This window comes from Fukomys damarensis, unplaced genomic scaffold (assembly GCF_012274545.1).
Source record: "Fukomys damarensis isolate Sample0158 unplaced genomic scaffold, DMR_v1.0_HiC HiC_scaffold_18, whole genome shotgun sequence".
Classification (NCBI taxonomy): Eukaryota; Metazoa; Chordata; class Mammalia; order Rodentia; family Bathyergidae; genus Fukomys; species Fukomys damarensis.
The window spans coordinates 34,826,541-34,841,384 of record NW_022900930.1 but is presented as its reverse complement, the minus strand read 5'-3'; the positions used below and the strand labels follow the sequence as shown (position 1 = coordinate 34,841,384).

Genomic DNA, 14,844 nt, shown 5'->3' with positions numbered 1-14,844 from the left:
CTCCCCCCCCCCCCCCCGCCCAGAATTCGCTCAGCTGCCACTGAGACCTGTCAGCACCCTTCAGGGTCCGTCCTTCCTTATTATGAGACTGCTTACGTCTTGATACCATGTGAATGCATCTTTCCACTGATGCCACCGGCGGCCCCAGTCACCATTTTTTATTCATTTTTCTTCTTTTAACTTTTGACTTATGGGATGTGGTCGTGGCTTGAGAGAAGACTTTATGTTTGCTCTCATTACAGTCTATAGATGAACCCTATCTCATATTATCCCAATATTAGCCACTGAAACATATTTCTATGAAATTCTGCCAGTAATATTTCTACCAAAAGAACCCAGCATTTCGTCAGGGGAAGAGTTGTTGATGTTTACATTGTAAGCCAAGGAATAACAAGGACTCCAAATGCTTTTTGAATCATACTACTGTGAAAGTTGACCGTTCCTTTATTTAAGGCAATTAGTACTTTTTACTGTGTTAGAATTTTTTAAAGACACAAACAGGTAATCCCTAAATTATATACTTGGTAGCTTCCTATCAACCAAAAATTTCATTCCCAGTGGATAATAGAATGTTTTCCTGCACTAGCTTCCTGTTGTTTTTCAGCTAGGCAGACTTAAGAATCCAAGCTAAGTAAATAGTATTACTGCCACTGTATGAAGGCAAAGGGCTGTGAAAAGTTGGTTGGGCTATTATATTTAATATTCCACTGAACATACGGATTATAAATATGTAAACTTGGGCAGAAATCTTCTCCAAAGGCCCCCTTCCCACTGCTAAAAATTGCAATTGTTATATAAAAACCTGCCAGAGAATTCCAAGTGCCTGTGCCCATCTGTCCCTTCATTAAGTTCTCCATGTCCCCAATCTAATGTGCACCCCCCCTCCCTGAAAGGCCATCACCTGTCTGCCTGGGTGATTTCTCCTTTTCAAATGCACTGAACAGCAGGAGGCTGCTGTTGGAAACGGCCCCTCTAAGAGGAAAGGGCTGGAATGCAGAAACCAAAGAGACGAGGGACATCTGGCCACTGAAAAGGAATTCGTAATGGGGGGAGGGAGGAGCAGGGCCCCAGCAGAGCCCAGGGAGAGTCTGGGCAGAGTGAACCGTCACCGGCAGCAGTCACACAAATACCACATATGACAGGGAAGGGAGAAGAGACCCCTTGGGCATGGGAGGAGGGGCTGCTGCTGCAAATCAATGCCCAGGGGGAGAGAGAGCGCCCTTCTGACCAAAAGACAGGGCACAGGTAACTGGACTAGCTCCCTGGAAAGCAGGGGAATGCTGCAGGAAAAAGGCAGACCCTCAGAATAAAACATTAAGCGAAATCACAACACAATTTCAAAGCTTTCTAAAGAGCATATAAGGATCAGAACTAGAGAAAATTGCTTTTACCTGACTATAAAAACAAAAATTGTCTACTTTCCACTTAATGCACACAGGTTGTTTTCTATTTTTTTATACTTTATTTTTAGGTTTAAAAAAAAAGTGCCACAAAACCATATGAAGGCTTCAGGTTTTGGTGAGTGCAAACGTCTCTATCTGAAATACAAAGGTAGGGTAAGATGAATTTAAGTCATTTTAAAGTATAATGGTAAGATTTCAAATCTGCAATACAGAAAATGCTACCATGAATTAGAAATTTACTTTATTTATGAGATGCAGGTTTAGCAGGAAGGAAGCTTTCAAAAACAATAAAACAGATGACACTTACATGTTTATGCTTTTTTGTTATGTGGAAATAGTACACTGTTTTTAGTGTAGTTCATGATGTTTTCTTGTGCAATGAACAGTACTTCATTTTCAGTTTATACAATCCTAGCAGACACTTGTCTTATTAAGTATATTTCCTTTCCTAACACACTTCTGGAACCACACTGGCTGAATCAAACAGGACTGCTCCCATTTGTAATCATTATTCAAGGCCAGAATCACAGCATAGAGCTCATTATTCTGAGTGTAACTGAACCAAGTCACTGGGTCAGGATAAGAGTCGGATCTAAGACTGAGAACTCAGCGACTTTTCAGTCAAGAGGAAGAAGAAAAGAATTCTCTGGGCTGGCAGGGTTTTCCAGTGCTTTATCATCGGTGAGTAATGATGTAAGCTTTCAGTAAAAGCAAAGGAACGGGGTGGGGTGGGGTGCAGCAGCAGGCTGGTGATGGAAGAGAAGAAAGAAGGAAGTATGGATGCGTTTCCAGGGATTGACTATTTCCTCTGGATGCCATTCTGGAGTGTTTGGAGCAAATAAAGGGAAGCAAACACTGGAAGGAGAGCTAACCGGGAAGACGTGGAAGGGAAAAAGAAGAGTACCTGGCTGCAGCTGAATAATGTCAAAGCTTGTTAGTACAAACTCAGCTAAGGAAAATTTAGGAGGATGCAGAAAAACATCTTACATAGGAGAACACATTTTCCTGCATAAACCTTGCTATTCATTTCTTAGTTTTCTTCTGGAACGACGCTGAACTCACCTTTCACAAACAACCGGCCTAGACTCACTCACGGCAGGACCGAGGGAGGAACACGCCTGCCGAGGAGGCGGGGCGATGGGCACTGCGGAGTCCAGGGAGCTGGTCTTCCAGTGAAAAGCGTCCTGGGCCAGGGCTGCGCCCGCCGCGGCCTGCACCGGGCCATCCGCGTCCATGGGGCAGGAGCTGGCCCTGCCGTGGCCGCCCCCTAGCGGCGGCTCGGGACCCACCGCTCCCTGCAGAGGCAACTCGCTGCCCCCCAGCTCCACTTCCAGGGTGGGGGACGCTGGAGGCGACACTCGGGGCTTCCGTTTGGTGGAGGCGCCGGAAAGCAATTTCAACAAACCTTTTTTTTCTTTCTAGAAGAAATGAAATACGCACAGTTGGAGATGGACAAGTATTGCTGCTGCTGTAATGTATAGGTCCCTACAGTTTGGAAATGACTTCTGTTCATTTTGGGTCCTTCCTAATCTGGCTACTAATCCTCATCTGGTGTTAACCTGACCTGCTGGTGCTGCTTCTCACTCTCCGCTGCACGTTTTGTTTTGGACATTCCATTGCTCATTAACTCTCTTCTATTGTGAAATAAGATAAGCAGATTTTTTTTTTTAAAGGATGTAAACAACTCACCAATTCACCAATTTATATCTTGGCTTGGTAAAAGCACAAGTACATAGATATTTTAAAATAAAATGAAAAATTTAGAGCACGGACTGAATTGCCTGAAATTCTGCCTGTCCTGTCTCTAGTTGCCAGGAAGCTGTGTGCTAATCAAATTCAAGCCTAAGTACTTTACAGTTGCGGAAGTGAGCCTTATCACATACAGGACAAACCCACATCTCTCACTTGTCACCACTATGATATTTCACCAGCCAACAATGACAGAAGTCAAACCAATTCTACTCTGTGAATACATCCTTCATCAGAAGCCCCGAAATGCCACAAAATTCAAGAAAAGCTACAGTAAATTAATATTTTGTCTCTTTTATGTAAGCAAATGCGCAAAAGTTTTCCCCAGCAACCTCACTCCCTAGAAGCCATCTCTTGTTTTCTTTATTCCCATACTCTTAATTGCCAGCGCTCTTTCTGATCAACAAGTCTGACATCATCATTTGAAAATCACCACCTTAAATTGCTCTACTAAGATGTCTATTACCATATTAAGTCCTCCCCATAGAAACGTGCTTGAAAATAGAGCATTTCACCAAGAACTATATCTTTAGAAAACTCTACAAGCAAATTGGAATTATTAAGACCCACAAACTGAGATATGAATTAAAACACAGGGACTTTTTTCTTGGGAATATGAGTTAGCTTAGCTTCAGTAAAATCCCCTTGTGGAAATGAATCTGATGCCACACTAGCACAATCCCATTAGAGACAGAATGGCAGACAAAAGGACAGGAGAGCAGCCATTTACAATTAATGAGGATGCAGCTCCGGAAGTTCACCATTGCCCCATTTGCTTAATGCTGCTGCAGGTATGTGTCATCCATGGCGGGGGAGGAGCAAGAGGGCTAGGGAGTGAGCACTAAGGGCACCTCCGCACCTGCTTCACCTGGGCTGCAGATGAGCAGAGCCAGTGGATCCCTCATCCGCCCCACCCAGGCTAAGGGGATCCATCTCCCATGAGATGGCTACAGCTCAGCTCACTGGCTTTTGCCTCATTGATTCAGCATCACATTTTCCAAGTGGCTACCATGTGCATCCAATGAATAACTCCAGAAACTTGGGGTACCTGCTTACACACAATGACTTTATCTTATCCACCCTGTACCTCACTCCCACAGCCAGTACAGAGCCCTGGCACCTATTAAAGCTGAGAGGCCAGGGAAATAACAGAAGAGAATGAAGTCAGTGGAAGAATGAGCCAATATTCAGCTAGTGCTAGGGCTGAAATGATAAAACAGGATGTTCTGCATTCCCCATAACCAGAAGAAATAAAGCCAATGATCGATGACATGGCCTCACTAACTAAATAACTGTCAAAGCTGGGAATCTGAGGTTGGAAGAGTCAAGAAATGAGCCAAATAAGAAAAATATCTGATAGCTTACAATTCTAAGGTAGCACCTGCCACGATGTCAGAAAGCCCACTCTAATCTACTGATCCCCATGGATTCCCTAAGAACATCAAGTCCATCGATAAATCACAACCTACCCTTGCTAAAGATGTTACATAACAGCTAAGGACTGGGCACTCAAAATGATCAGATAACTGCACTGCGCTCAGGGAACAGCCCTCTAAGTGATTAAGAAAAAAAGATGACTTTGTTCACTGAAAATGATTAGACATTAAATACAGCCTGCTTTCACGACTTTTAAGGGATGTGTTATCATCATCAACTGATGCCGGCCACCCTCGGAGCAGAAGGCTGAGGAATAGGTACCGTGGCAGGGTGCACGGGCACCAGGCAGCAGTGCCCACACAGGGAAGATGCTGCTCTGGTTCCCAGGGGCTGTGCTGCTAATATCACGTTCTGATGTTTTCTCTATTAACAGAAGAATGTGTCACCTGAGATAATTTTGCAAATTCAGATGCTTATCACCTAAGGGCACCTTTGGTTTTTCCAAAAGTCAACAGCAGAATGAAAACTACAGATGAAATTAATACAGACTACAGTTCAGTAAGGCAATATTTTAAATGCAATTTAGCACACATGAAAAAAAAAAGGCATTCTTTTGACATAAACCGTAATAACTCATCTCCTGTGGGTTTTCCAAGAAATTATTACCAGATGAAATACTGTTTTTAGAATCATAATTTTCTTTTCAGAAGGTCTGATGATTTAAAAGAGCATCCCGTATAAAAAAAAGGACTATCTGGGTCAGAAAATTATCACCAGATAAGAGTTATTTTATATTATATAAAAACAATTTTGACCATCAGTTTAATTCCCTTTCTATTATTCATGTAATAGGAAATGAATGCAATATAAAAAACATCACGTCCAGACTCTTTCCCAAGCAAAAAGAAAATCTGACCGACAACATTCTATCCATTGAGACTTTTTTCTTCTCTTTGCTCTCAGATTTATGTAGAAATAAGAAAAAGGTGGTCTTCCTGGGCCACAGATCATCAATTCTACACAGCCTGATACTCAAGAGTCATTGTTTGTAGGTAAAGAATCTCAAAAAATTAACTTATGTGATTGTGTCATAGACTCACTCATACTTTAAACAAATATTTGTAAAATGCCTAACACGAACCACATAATGTGCTTGGTTCTGGGAATGTATCAGCAAGTACAACAATGAGCTGTGCAAGGCTCTAGCAGAGACACAAACAAGGCTAGAAAACAGGCCCTGTGCCAAAGCATATAGTAGAGCACGGGGAGAGGAATGACTTGGGGGTCCTGTCTGAGATACTGGAGGCCGGAGAAGGCTTCTTTAAGGAAGAGCGTGCTATGTGAAACTCTAGAGATGATTAAATACGCGCCAAGTTCAAGAATCTTCAGTGCTTTTAGGATTTCCATATTCATTCCTGAGAGCAACCCGATGAGATGGAAATTATTTTTCTTACTGCCCAGAGCTAAGCTTGCCCAGTCACTGTCAGCGAGGAGTAGCAGTGAGAAGCCCACGCTTCTCCGTGGAGTAATGACATTTGCTGGTTGCTGCCCTCAGCCACCCTCTGGGTTACACAGCTGCACTACTGAGACCTGGTGTGGATGCAGCACTCAGCATGAGAGGGAGCAATGAGTGCAGCTGCCTAACAGGGAGGCCGGGTTTCTCCTCAAGAAACTTAACGGCATAGCATGCAGAAGATGTGTTTGTGACAGCAAAATAAGAAAAGGGAAGAAGGAAAATCATTTGAGCAAAGAAAATAATCGGTAGGGATTTCAGAAAAAGGGTTCAGAATAGAAGACAGTGCACATTTAAAAATCAGAGAAGGCCGGGTGTGGTAGTGCACTCCTGTAATCCCAGCACTTGGGAGGCTGAGGCAGGAGGATCGCTGTGTGTTTGAGGCCAGCCTGGGCTACACAGTGAGTTCCAAAGCAGTTTGAATTACATAGTGACACCCTGTCTCAAAAAAACAACAACAAAAAAAAAATCAGAGAGGACCCTCTGCTTAAGAAAATCAAGATTAACAGGGAAGGACCCAAGGACCCTGCAGAAGGTCTCTCCAGCTGCCTGCCTGGGCCCACCCGGCGGATGCATGACCTCCCCGACTGCGCTCCATCAGATCCAGTAAGGAAGGTAGGCGCGCGGGCACCCTTGAAATGCCCCCACGACCTGCTCTCCCCTGTCCCCCCATTCTCAAACCTACGATTGGGCCAGTCCTTGGACCCAACTCTGCAGAGGCATAGGTGCTCATGAAGGGTAGTTTTCTGAGCTCCCAATGTTGAACATCTTTAAAGAAAGGGCAGGGGAAATCTGTAATAGAACTGAGTGGAGTTCAACCCTGTGGTTTGGGAAACTCAAGTTAGGCCTTGTGGACTGAGGTCAGTCTGAGTCATGAGGACCTGCCATAGGCTAGCCGAGATCAGGGGATTCGGTTCTACTGCCATTTCTCTTCAAACTTTTCAATGAAATTGAAAGGGAAGCTATACTTCCAAATTCATTCCTGGAAGCAAGTATTACTTTGATTCCCAAACCAGGGAAAGATGCAACTAAAAAAGAGAACTACAGACCAATCTTCTTAATGAATATAGATGCAAAAATCCTTAATAAGATACTAGCAAACAGAATACAGAGGATTATCAAGAAGATCATCCATCCTGACCAAGTCGGATTTATTCCAGAGATGCAAGGGTGGTTCAACATACGAAAGTCAATAAATGTAATACATTATATTAACAAAGTCAAGGACAAAAACTATATGATCCTCTCAATAGATGCAGAAAAAGCATTTGATAAAATTCAACACCTATTCATGATAAAAACCCTGCAAAAAAGTGGAATAGATGGTCTTTACCTCAACTTAATAAAGGCTATCCATGAAAAGCCAACAGCCAACATCATATTAAATGGCCAAAAACTGAAAACCTTCATGTTAAAATCAGGAACAAGACAAGGATGCCCATTATCACCACTCCTCTTCGATATAGTTCTGGAAACATTAGCCACAGCAAGTAGACAAGAGAAAGAAATTAAAGCATTAAAGATAGGAAAGGAAGAAGTTAAACAGTCATTATTTGCTGATGATATGATACTCTGCATCGAAGACCCAAAAAAGTCTACCAAAAGACTTCTAGACTTAACTGACAGATTCAGTAGAGTATCTGGATACAAGGTGAACACCCAAAAATCAATAGCCTTCTTGTACACAGATAAGAGTCTCGCTGAGAGCCAAATTAGGGAAACAATCCCTTTCATAATAGCTTCCAAAAAATATCAGACCACCCCAACTATAAGGGCCCAATTCAAAAATGGGCATCTGAAATGAACAGACATTTCAAAATTCAAAGAAGTAAAAGCAGCAAATAATCATATGAAAAATGTTCAGCATCACTGGTCTGGTCACTGGAAAGATGCAGATGAAAATAACACTGAGATTCCACCTCACCCTACAAAGAATGGCTGCTATCAAGAAATCAAACAACAACAAATGTTGGCAGGGTTGTGGGGAGAAAGGAACCCTTCTCCATTGTTGGTGGGAGTGCAGACTGGTGCAACCACTATGGAAATCAATATGGAGATACCTCAAACAGCTTGGACTGGAGGTTCCATTTGACCCAGCCATCCCTCTGCTGGGTATCTTTCCAAAAGAACTAAAAGAATCATATCACAAAGAAGTATGCACACCCATGTTTATAGCAGCACAGTTTGTAATAGCTAAAACTTGGAAACAGCCTATTTGCCCATCAGTTGGAAACTGAATAAAGAAGATGTGGTTTTTCTATAAAATGGAATATTACTCAGCCATAAAGAATGAGAAAATAGATTCATTCATAGGAAAATGGATACATATGGAAGATATACTCCTAAGTGAAATAAATAAGGCACATATGTGTAAATACCGAATAGTTTCTCTGGTGTGAATAATCTGCAAAAATACAGAAGATCCTAATAAGATTACTGACATTGAGAAATGGGATGAAAGGGCTAAAGGTGTAGGGAAGGTGGGATGGGTAGGGGAAGGGTAATAAGGGAAAAGAAAAAAATGTGAGATAATGAAAAGATGGAAATAAAGTGTTTGTAGATGGGGAGGGGAGGAGGGGGAGAAGGGAGGGCAGGGACAAGGGGAAAAAATGAGAACCAAGACTTGTCATGTAGAGGTACAAGATCCTAACAATGAATGTAACTGTACTGTATCCCTAAAATGTACCAATAAACTAAATGAAAGCTGAAAAAAAAAAAAGAATAACAGGAAAGGTCCTCAAACATTAGCTGACTGGTTGAAGAAAACCTATGGGTGACTCCTTAAGGGAAAAAATCATCAGGAATTTAGATATGGGGATTTGAGGCACTAAATGATAACTTTTTGTCCATTTGTAGAGAAATGTCCAGATAAAGCTATTAAACTAATAATTTTGGAATAAATCAAGGATCTCAAGAAGGAAGAATAACAACAACAAAAAGGGCCAGTATTTCAAATAAGAAATAACTGAGATGTTGTTTGAAAATGCAGACCTGAATGCCTATAAAATAGGGTACAGATACCCAAGTTAACTAGACACTTTAACTCTTGGACGAAAACACAGCTTCTAAGTTTCCCTGAGACTCTATGAGATAGGATTTCCAAGTAAAATACTGTTCAAAAGGATTCCCCATTGGGAAAGAGCTGCAGGAGTCCTATGTGCATACTGGAAATGGCTGCCTCTATAGGACAGGAGTGGCGGCCCCTGCAGGGCATCTGGGTACAAGGAGCAGGGGGCAGCAACAGAAGGCTGAACTACTTCTCTGCCTGGCGGGTTTAAGTGGATGATGACAACTCCACACTGACAGGGAAGATAAGAATAATGAGGGCGCCACATTGTTAAATACCTAGGTATTTGTTGGCAGTCTCAACTAAAACTAGAATCTTGAATATACTTTTCTCTTGACCTGCTGATAGGAAGAAAGATGAGTGAAGTCCACCTTTGGGTCTAATTCAGATCAACTGTGAGGAGAGGAAGATACCAGGCAAGGGTTGAACGTGCTTGTATAGAAAGCAGGAAACCTAGAATTTAGAAGAAAGCACCCAAAAAGAAACTGGTGATAGATTTGATTTCTAAAGTTTAAAAAGGCTGATTTTAGAAGTTAAAAGAAAACACACGCATACCATGAAACTGAAAAGGGAATATGTTTCCAGAGAAATGGGAGGGCTCTCGATAATGAAGTTCTACTCACACAATGGCAAATTATTTCCTCTGCAGAGGAAATGTAATTCCCAAGGGAACAGCTTAATGGGCCCAATTTTTAAAGGACATGTACAAAAAGATCAAGGGAAGGGCCCATAATAAAGAATATAACATAGTCCATAGCAATTAAAAAAGAATACGCTTAAACTTGCCAAAATGATAAAGACAAAAGAAATCTTTTTAAGGGCTATTTTAAAGTTATGTTTGAAATAAAAAAAAATAAAGACACAGCCTTGCTGTGCGGAATGTTTAGTGGCTCTCAGACGGGCGGAAGAAAGAGAAGGATAAACTTCATGCTGGAAAGGAACAAACCTTTCAAACAAACAAGGCGAGGTAAATGGCGGAAAGGATTAAGATTCAGAGATCAAATGAATACTCTTGACAAGCTGAGTTCACCTCAGTATGCAGGAAAAAAATTAACAACTGAAATGCAACCAATAATCTTTGAGGGGTTCTAGTGAATCTGGGATCAAGGTCAACTAACAGGCAAAGATGGCTATGGTGCGTACAGTCCCACCTTTCAAAAGGAAGACAACAGGGCACTCTGCACACCACCAGGGAAATTCTAGCATATATTAAATGATAGGTAGTGAGCACTTAGGAAATGAAATCTGAGGAGGAGACTCCTGCACGAGATGTTTATTATCTATTGGTAATAGGCAGAATATAATAATATAATATAATATATAATGATAAAAATATAATAATGGCAGAAGACGATGGGTCAACTGTTTAGATGGGAGAATGGAAGAGACATTTAGACACCAATGTGCCATCTGGCAAGTTTTTTCATGTACACTTATGGACAGGATGGAGAAATGTGGACTAAATGACATTCTTGTCATGAAGATTTGTGAATCTTTAAGTGATGACAGTCATGGAATTACTGAATTAGTATCAACCAGAACATTAAATATAGTGGTAGATTTAATAAGGGAAAATTTTAAATCTGTGACACAAGGAATAGGCAAAAACAATTTCAAGAGTATACTCTTAGATAAAGACACAAGGGGATGTATCTGTCTCAGGACAGCATGGATAAACATCAACACTGTCAATAAACTTCCAGTGAGTTGGAGTTATCCAATGATGGCCAAGGACCACCCAGTGCTAGGGCACCTGCAGTCACCAAAAGGCCTGAGCAGAGCCCAGTGGCCCTTTGTTAGAGATGAGTTCCAAAGGGAGTGACCCTCAAGGTCCTCCATTGGTTGTTGCTCTTTCCAGAGACTGCCTGCATTCTTTGGCTTGTGTCCTCTCTCCACTGCTCCTATCTATGTCCTCACCCGGTATCGTTCTTGCACCCTGGCCCTCCTGCCTTGCCTTCAAGAAAATCCGTGTACTTGACAATGAGCCTACCCAGGGAAGGATAATTCCCTCATCTCAGAACTCAGTGTAATTACATACGCAAAGTGCTTTTAGCCAGTAAGGAAATCTATTCAAAGGTTCCAAGTACTAGAAGGTGAACATCTTTGGGGATCCATTGCTCTGTCTGCCATAGGCACCTTTCAAGCCTCAGAGATTCAGTGAATTCTCTACTGAGAGTCCTGGGAGGCAAGGGCTGAAGAACCCCTACACTCATCAGTGACCAGAGCCCTGGAACACACTGTGCCCATGCCTTAAAATCGAATATAAAAATAATTTTTAAGAAATATTAATAAAGTTGGACGTGTCAGCCTTAGTCTGTTTCATACAGTTAATTATAAACACTGAACAGATACCAATCTTTTTCAAAAACTCTCCCGTTAAAAGTTAAATAAATATTAACTTTTTAGTAGGCTGTAAAGTTTATTTCCTTATGAACTCCTATTTACAGGCTTAACCATTTAAATAAAGCCACATACGTTAACACTAGCCAGGTGACTGAGAGTTTATGATTACCTGAGAGCTACTCCATGCTGATTCAGAACTTTAGGGGAAACGCATGAAACACTAAGGGGAAATTCATGATTGTAATATAATTATCCAGACCTTTTTCGGCATCTCTTTCTTTTCATATTTAAACATTATTAATTTCCCCTTCCTCCAACCATATGTCTCCAAACCCAGTTACAGTTGAGTCTTTCAAACAGAACTATTTCTATTTTCTTTGAAAGTTAGCTTCAAGTGATAGATTTAAAAAAAGAAAAAGAAAAAAAGCTACAGATCTAGAAAATAATTTCCCCCTGCATTTCAGGGCATATCTCTCAAGGAAACATGTAGATTATGGTTAGATATACCACATAAATCCATAATAACATTTTTGATCAATAGTTGCAATGCCCTCAATATATTTAATTTTTTTTAAACAGAACTCTTACCGAGCAAGACGGAAGAAGAAAAATTGAGACAATGAAATGATAAAAGAATGAACAACTAAAAGGAAAAGGAAATTCCTCCCTCATCTGTACGCTGCATGAGGAGGTCTGACTAATTTTACTCACTAGGTTCTCCCTAACACCCAAGAAAGGGCCTGGCACCTCCCGGGTGTCAAAGTACAGAGAAACAGATCTAGCTAGGAGGACAGGGTGGTGCATGAGCTTCCTCCCCACTGTATTCCTGGCACCTGGTGCAGTCACTTGCACCTGAAATGCAAACACCTGACTTGAAACAATGAGTCCCTTCATTAGCTAGAGACTATGCGACACTACTACCTATGCAGAGCAACAGGAAGCGGGGCTTACCTTACTGTCCTTATCCGGTTTGGCTGCTGAACTGTTCCCGCAGGCTGATGATGCACTGTCGGGAGATGTGGGGAGTCCGGGGAGGCCAGTTGCTGCCCGACCACTGGGCTCACTCTCCAGAGAGGCAGTGGTGATGCTTGCAGAGGTCACAGAAGCAGCTGGAGCGCAGGCCAGGGGGGCACTGGCTCGACCGATGGTGACAGCAGCGACGTGGGCAGCAGAGCCTGCCATGGGCAGCAGAGGCTGCGGGGAGCCCAGTGAGTGGTGGGGTAGCCCCACAGACGCAGGGCCCAGACAGGCGGCATTCTGCACCTGGATGGGCGTCACTGCTGCTGTGGGGCGTTCTTGGTTATGTGCTGCAACTGGTAGATGACAGAGGGAACACAGCAGAAGTCAGCTTCCTACAAATACTGCTCCCCAAAAACACAAATCATTTCACTGTAGCAAACATAATGACTGGTTTTGGTCACCATTTTTACAAAGATGGGTGGATGTATAGTGGTTTACATACACTTAATCTTACCTAGATCCCTAGAAACTATTTTCTTCCCAACTCAGCCTTCAAATTTGTTGAGCATCTGGAAGCTGAGGCCTTTAAATTACACAACACCTTTCTATAGCATTACAGGCAATGAGCCAGTTTCTCACAGTTCTTTACAGTATCAAACAATATCAGCCTCAACTCCTGTTTTTTTATTAACTATTTAAAGAAATTTTTTTAAGTTAGTGTCTCTCCATGTTGCCTAAGCTGGCCTCAAACTTGCACTCCTCCTGCCTCAGCCTTCTGAGTAGCTAGAATTTCAGGTGCATGCCACACACGGGGCTCATTATTTAACCACTATGTTTCCTTTTCTGACAGATTTCCTAAGCATTCAGTGTACCTGTTATGGCTGTGTCTAGAGGCTGCCCCAAAGCCTCATGCAGTCATAAGTGTAGCTTTTTCAGAGGTGGCTGAATCTAGCATGTGTGACTGATTCATGACATAATGCCAGGATTAAGGGTGTGTGATTACTAAATCAGTCCACTTACTGGTTTGGCACCACCCTAGTCCTGGCAGCCTAGATAGACTACAAAAGGGGGCAGAAAAAAGCACTAAGGCCGCTTGCTCTCTTTGCTATCTTCTGTCTGTTTCTCCTCTGAGATGTGCGTCTGCCTTGCCATGCTGCCTTGGAGCCAGCCGATGGTGCACCGAACTGTGAGCCCAATGAACTTTTCTGCCTTTAACTCTAGGTGTTGGGTATTTTGTCTCAGCAATGAGAAAAGAAACTAAGATCAGCCACAGTTGCCTCCCAAGACTCGTGGTAGGTTTTCAAGGCTATTTGAGATCATATTGAATCCACAATATATTTGTGACTAAGTTCATCAAAAATAACACACCACTTAGCAGAGAATCGGAGACCATACGATCTTGACTGTAGAGGTCATACTCTGAAGTACCATGCTATTGGCATTCTTAAGGACCAGATTATTTCCATAGATCAGGTTTACATTAACATGTAGGGCAGACTTGGCCCAAATAAATATTAAGCGGCATTGACTAGACTGCCCTGTTTCTAATTCCTTGCGATATTCACCATTTTAATACACACCAACTTTTCTCAACATTTGTCATGCATGATGTGCTATATCGGGCAGCTAACCCCTTTCCCCGATGTGTTCCGGCCAAGTGTCCCACTTACCTGTCCTCACGGCATTGCGGGCCTGGTTGACTGTCATTTGCCCAGTCATGTGCAACAGGACCTTTGCCTGAGGACTGGTTTGGATGTGAGCCGCTGACACCACAGCTGTGGGGACAACACTGGGACTCCCAGCCACACCGTTTCCCTGGAGCTTCTGGGCAGGGCCTCCTGCTGTGGAAGGACTGACCATGGTCACCCCCCGACTTGTCTGACCCGCAGTGGACAGAGAGACTTTAGCTTGGGAAGCATTTGTCACCGCTCTGCCAAGATAGAAACAGACGGAAAACCCGATCCATCAGCAAAATGGGAGACAGAATAATTAAATGTAAGAAAATGACTCAGAGCTTTAATGACAGAACATTTTAAAGAATGAATGGAATTATTTTTACAGAGTTTTAAGAAAAGCAGATTCAAAGCAATGATGGCCTTGAGGCAGAGAAAAGTCTTGAAATTGTTCTGAGTTTCCAGAAACCACATGATAAACTCAGCTTAAGAATACAGTTACTGCTTTCAGCTTCCCATATGGAGGCCGAGTACCTCCACTGATGTTAAGTCCCTGAGTGCATCGGCTACTGGACAAGCCAGGGTTGTTCCCTTACAGTATCTATGTTTCCACAGCTCTGCTCCTGTCTTCTGACATCTCTACTTGTCTCAGACTTAACACACAAGTACCCGAGTACACACGCATACATGTGAACATGCACACACACACACACACACACACACACATGCACACTCTTGTCCTTTTTCTGTTCTGACCTA

At 42.4% G+C, this 14,844-nt stretch overlaps 1 protein-coding gene across 3 annotated transcripts in view; it reads right to left on the bottom strand.

Moving 5' to 3' along the window:
* Sh3rf1 (SH3 domain containing ring finger 1) overlaps positions 1-14,844 on the bottom strand; it is a 202,758-nt gene that overhangs the window by 6,925 nt on the left and 180,989 nt on the right. For all 3 annotated transcript variants that reach the window (XM_010629845.2, XM_010629843.3, XM_010629844.3), the window contains 3 exons: positions 14,083-14,342; positions 12,404-12,765; positions 2,466-2,821 (listed from right to left, as the gene is read on the bottom strand). In XM_010629845.2, the coding sequence (XP_010628147.1) occupies positions 2,466-2,821; positions 12,404-12,765; positions 14,083-14,342 (978 nt within the window). The remainder of the gene's footprint in view (positions 1-2,465; positions 2,822-12,403; positions 12,766-14,082; positions 14,343-14,844) is intronic.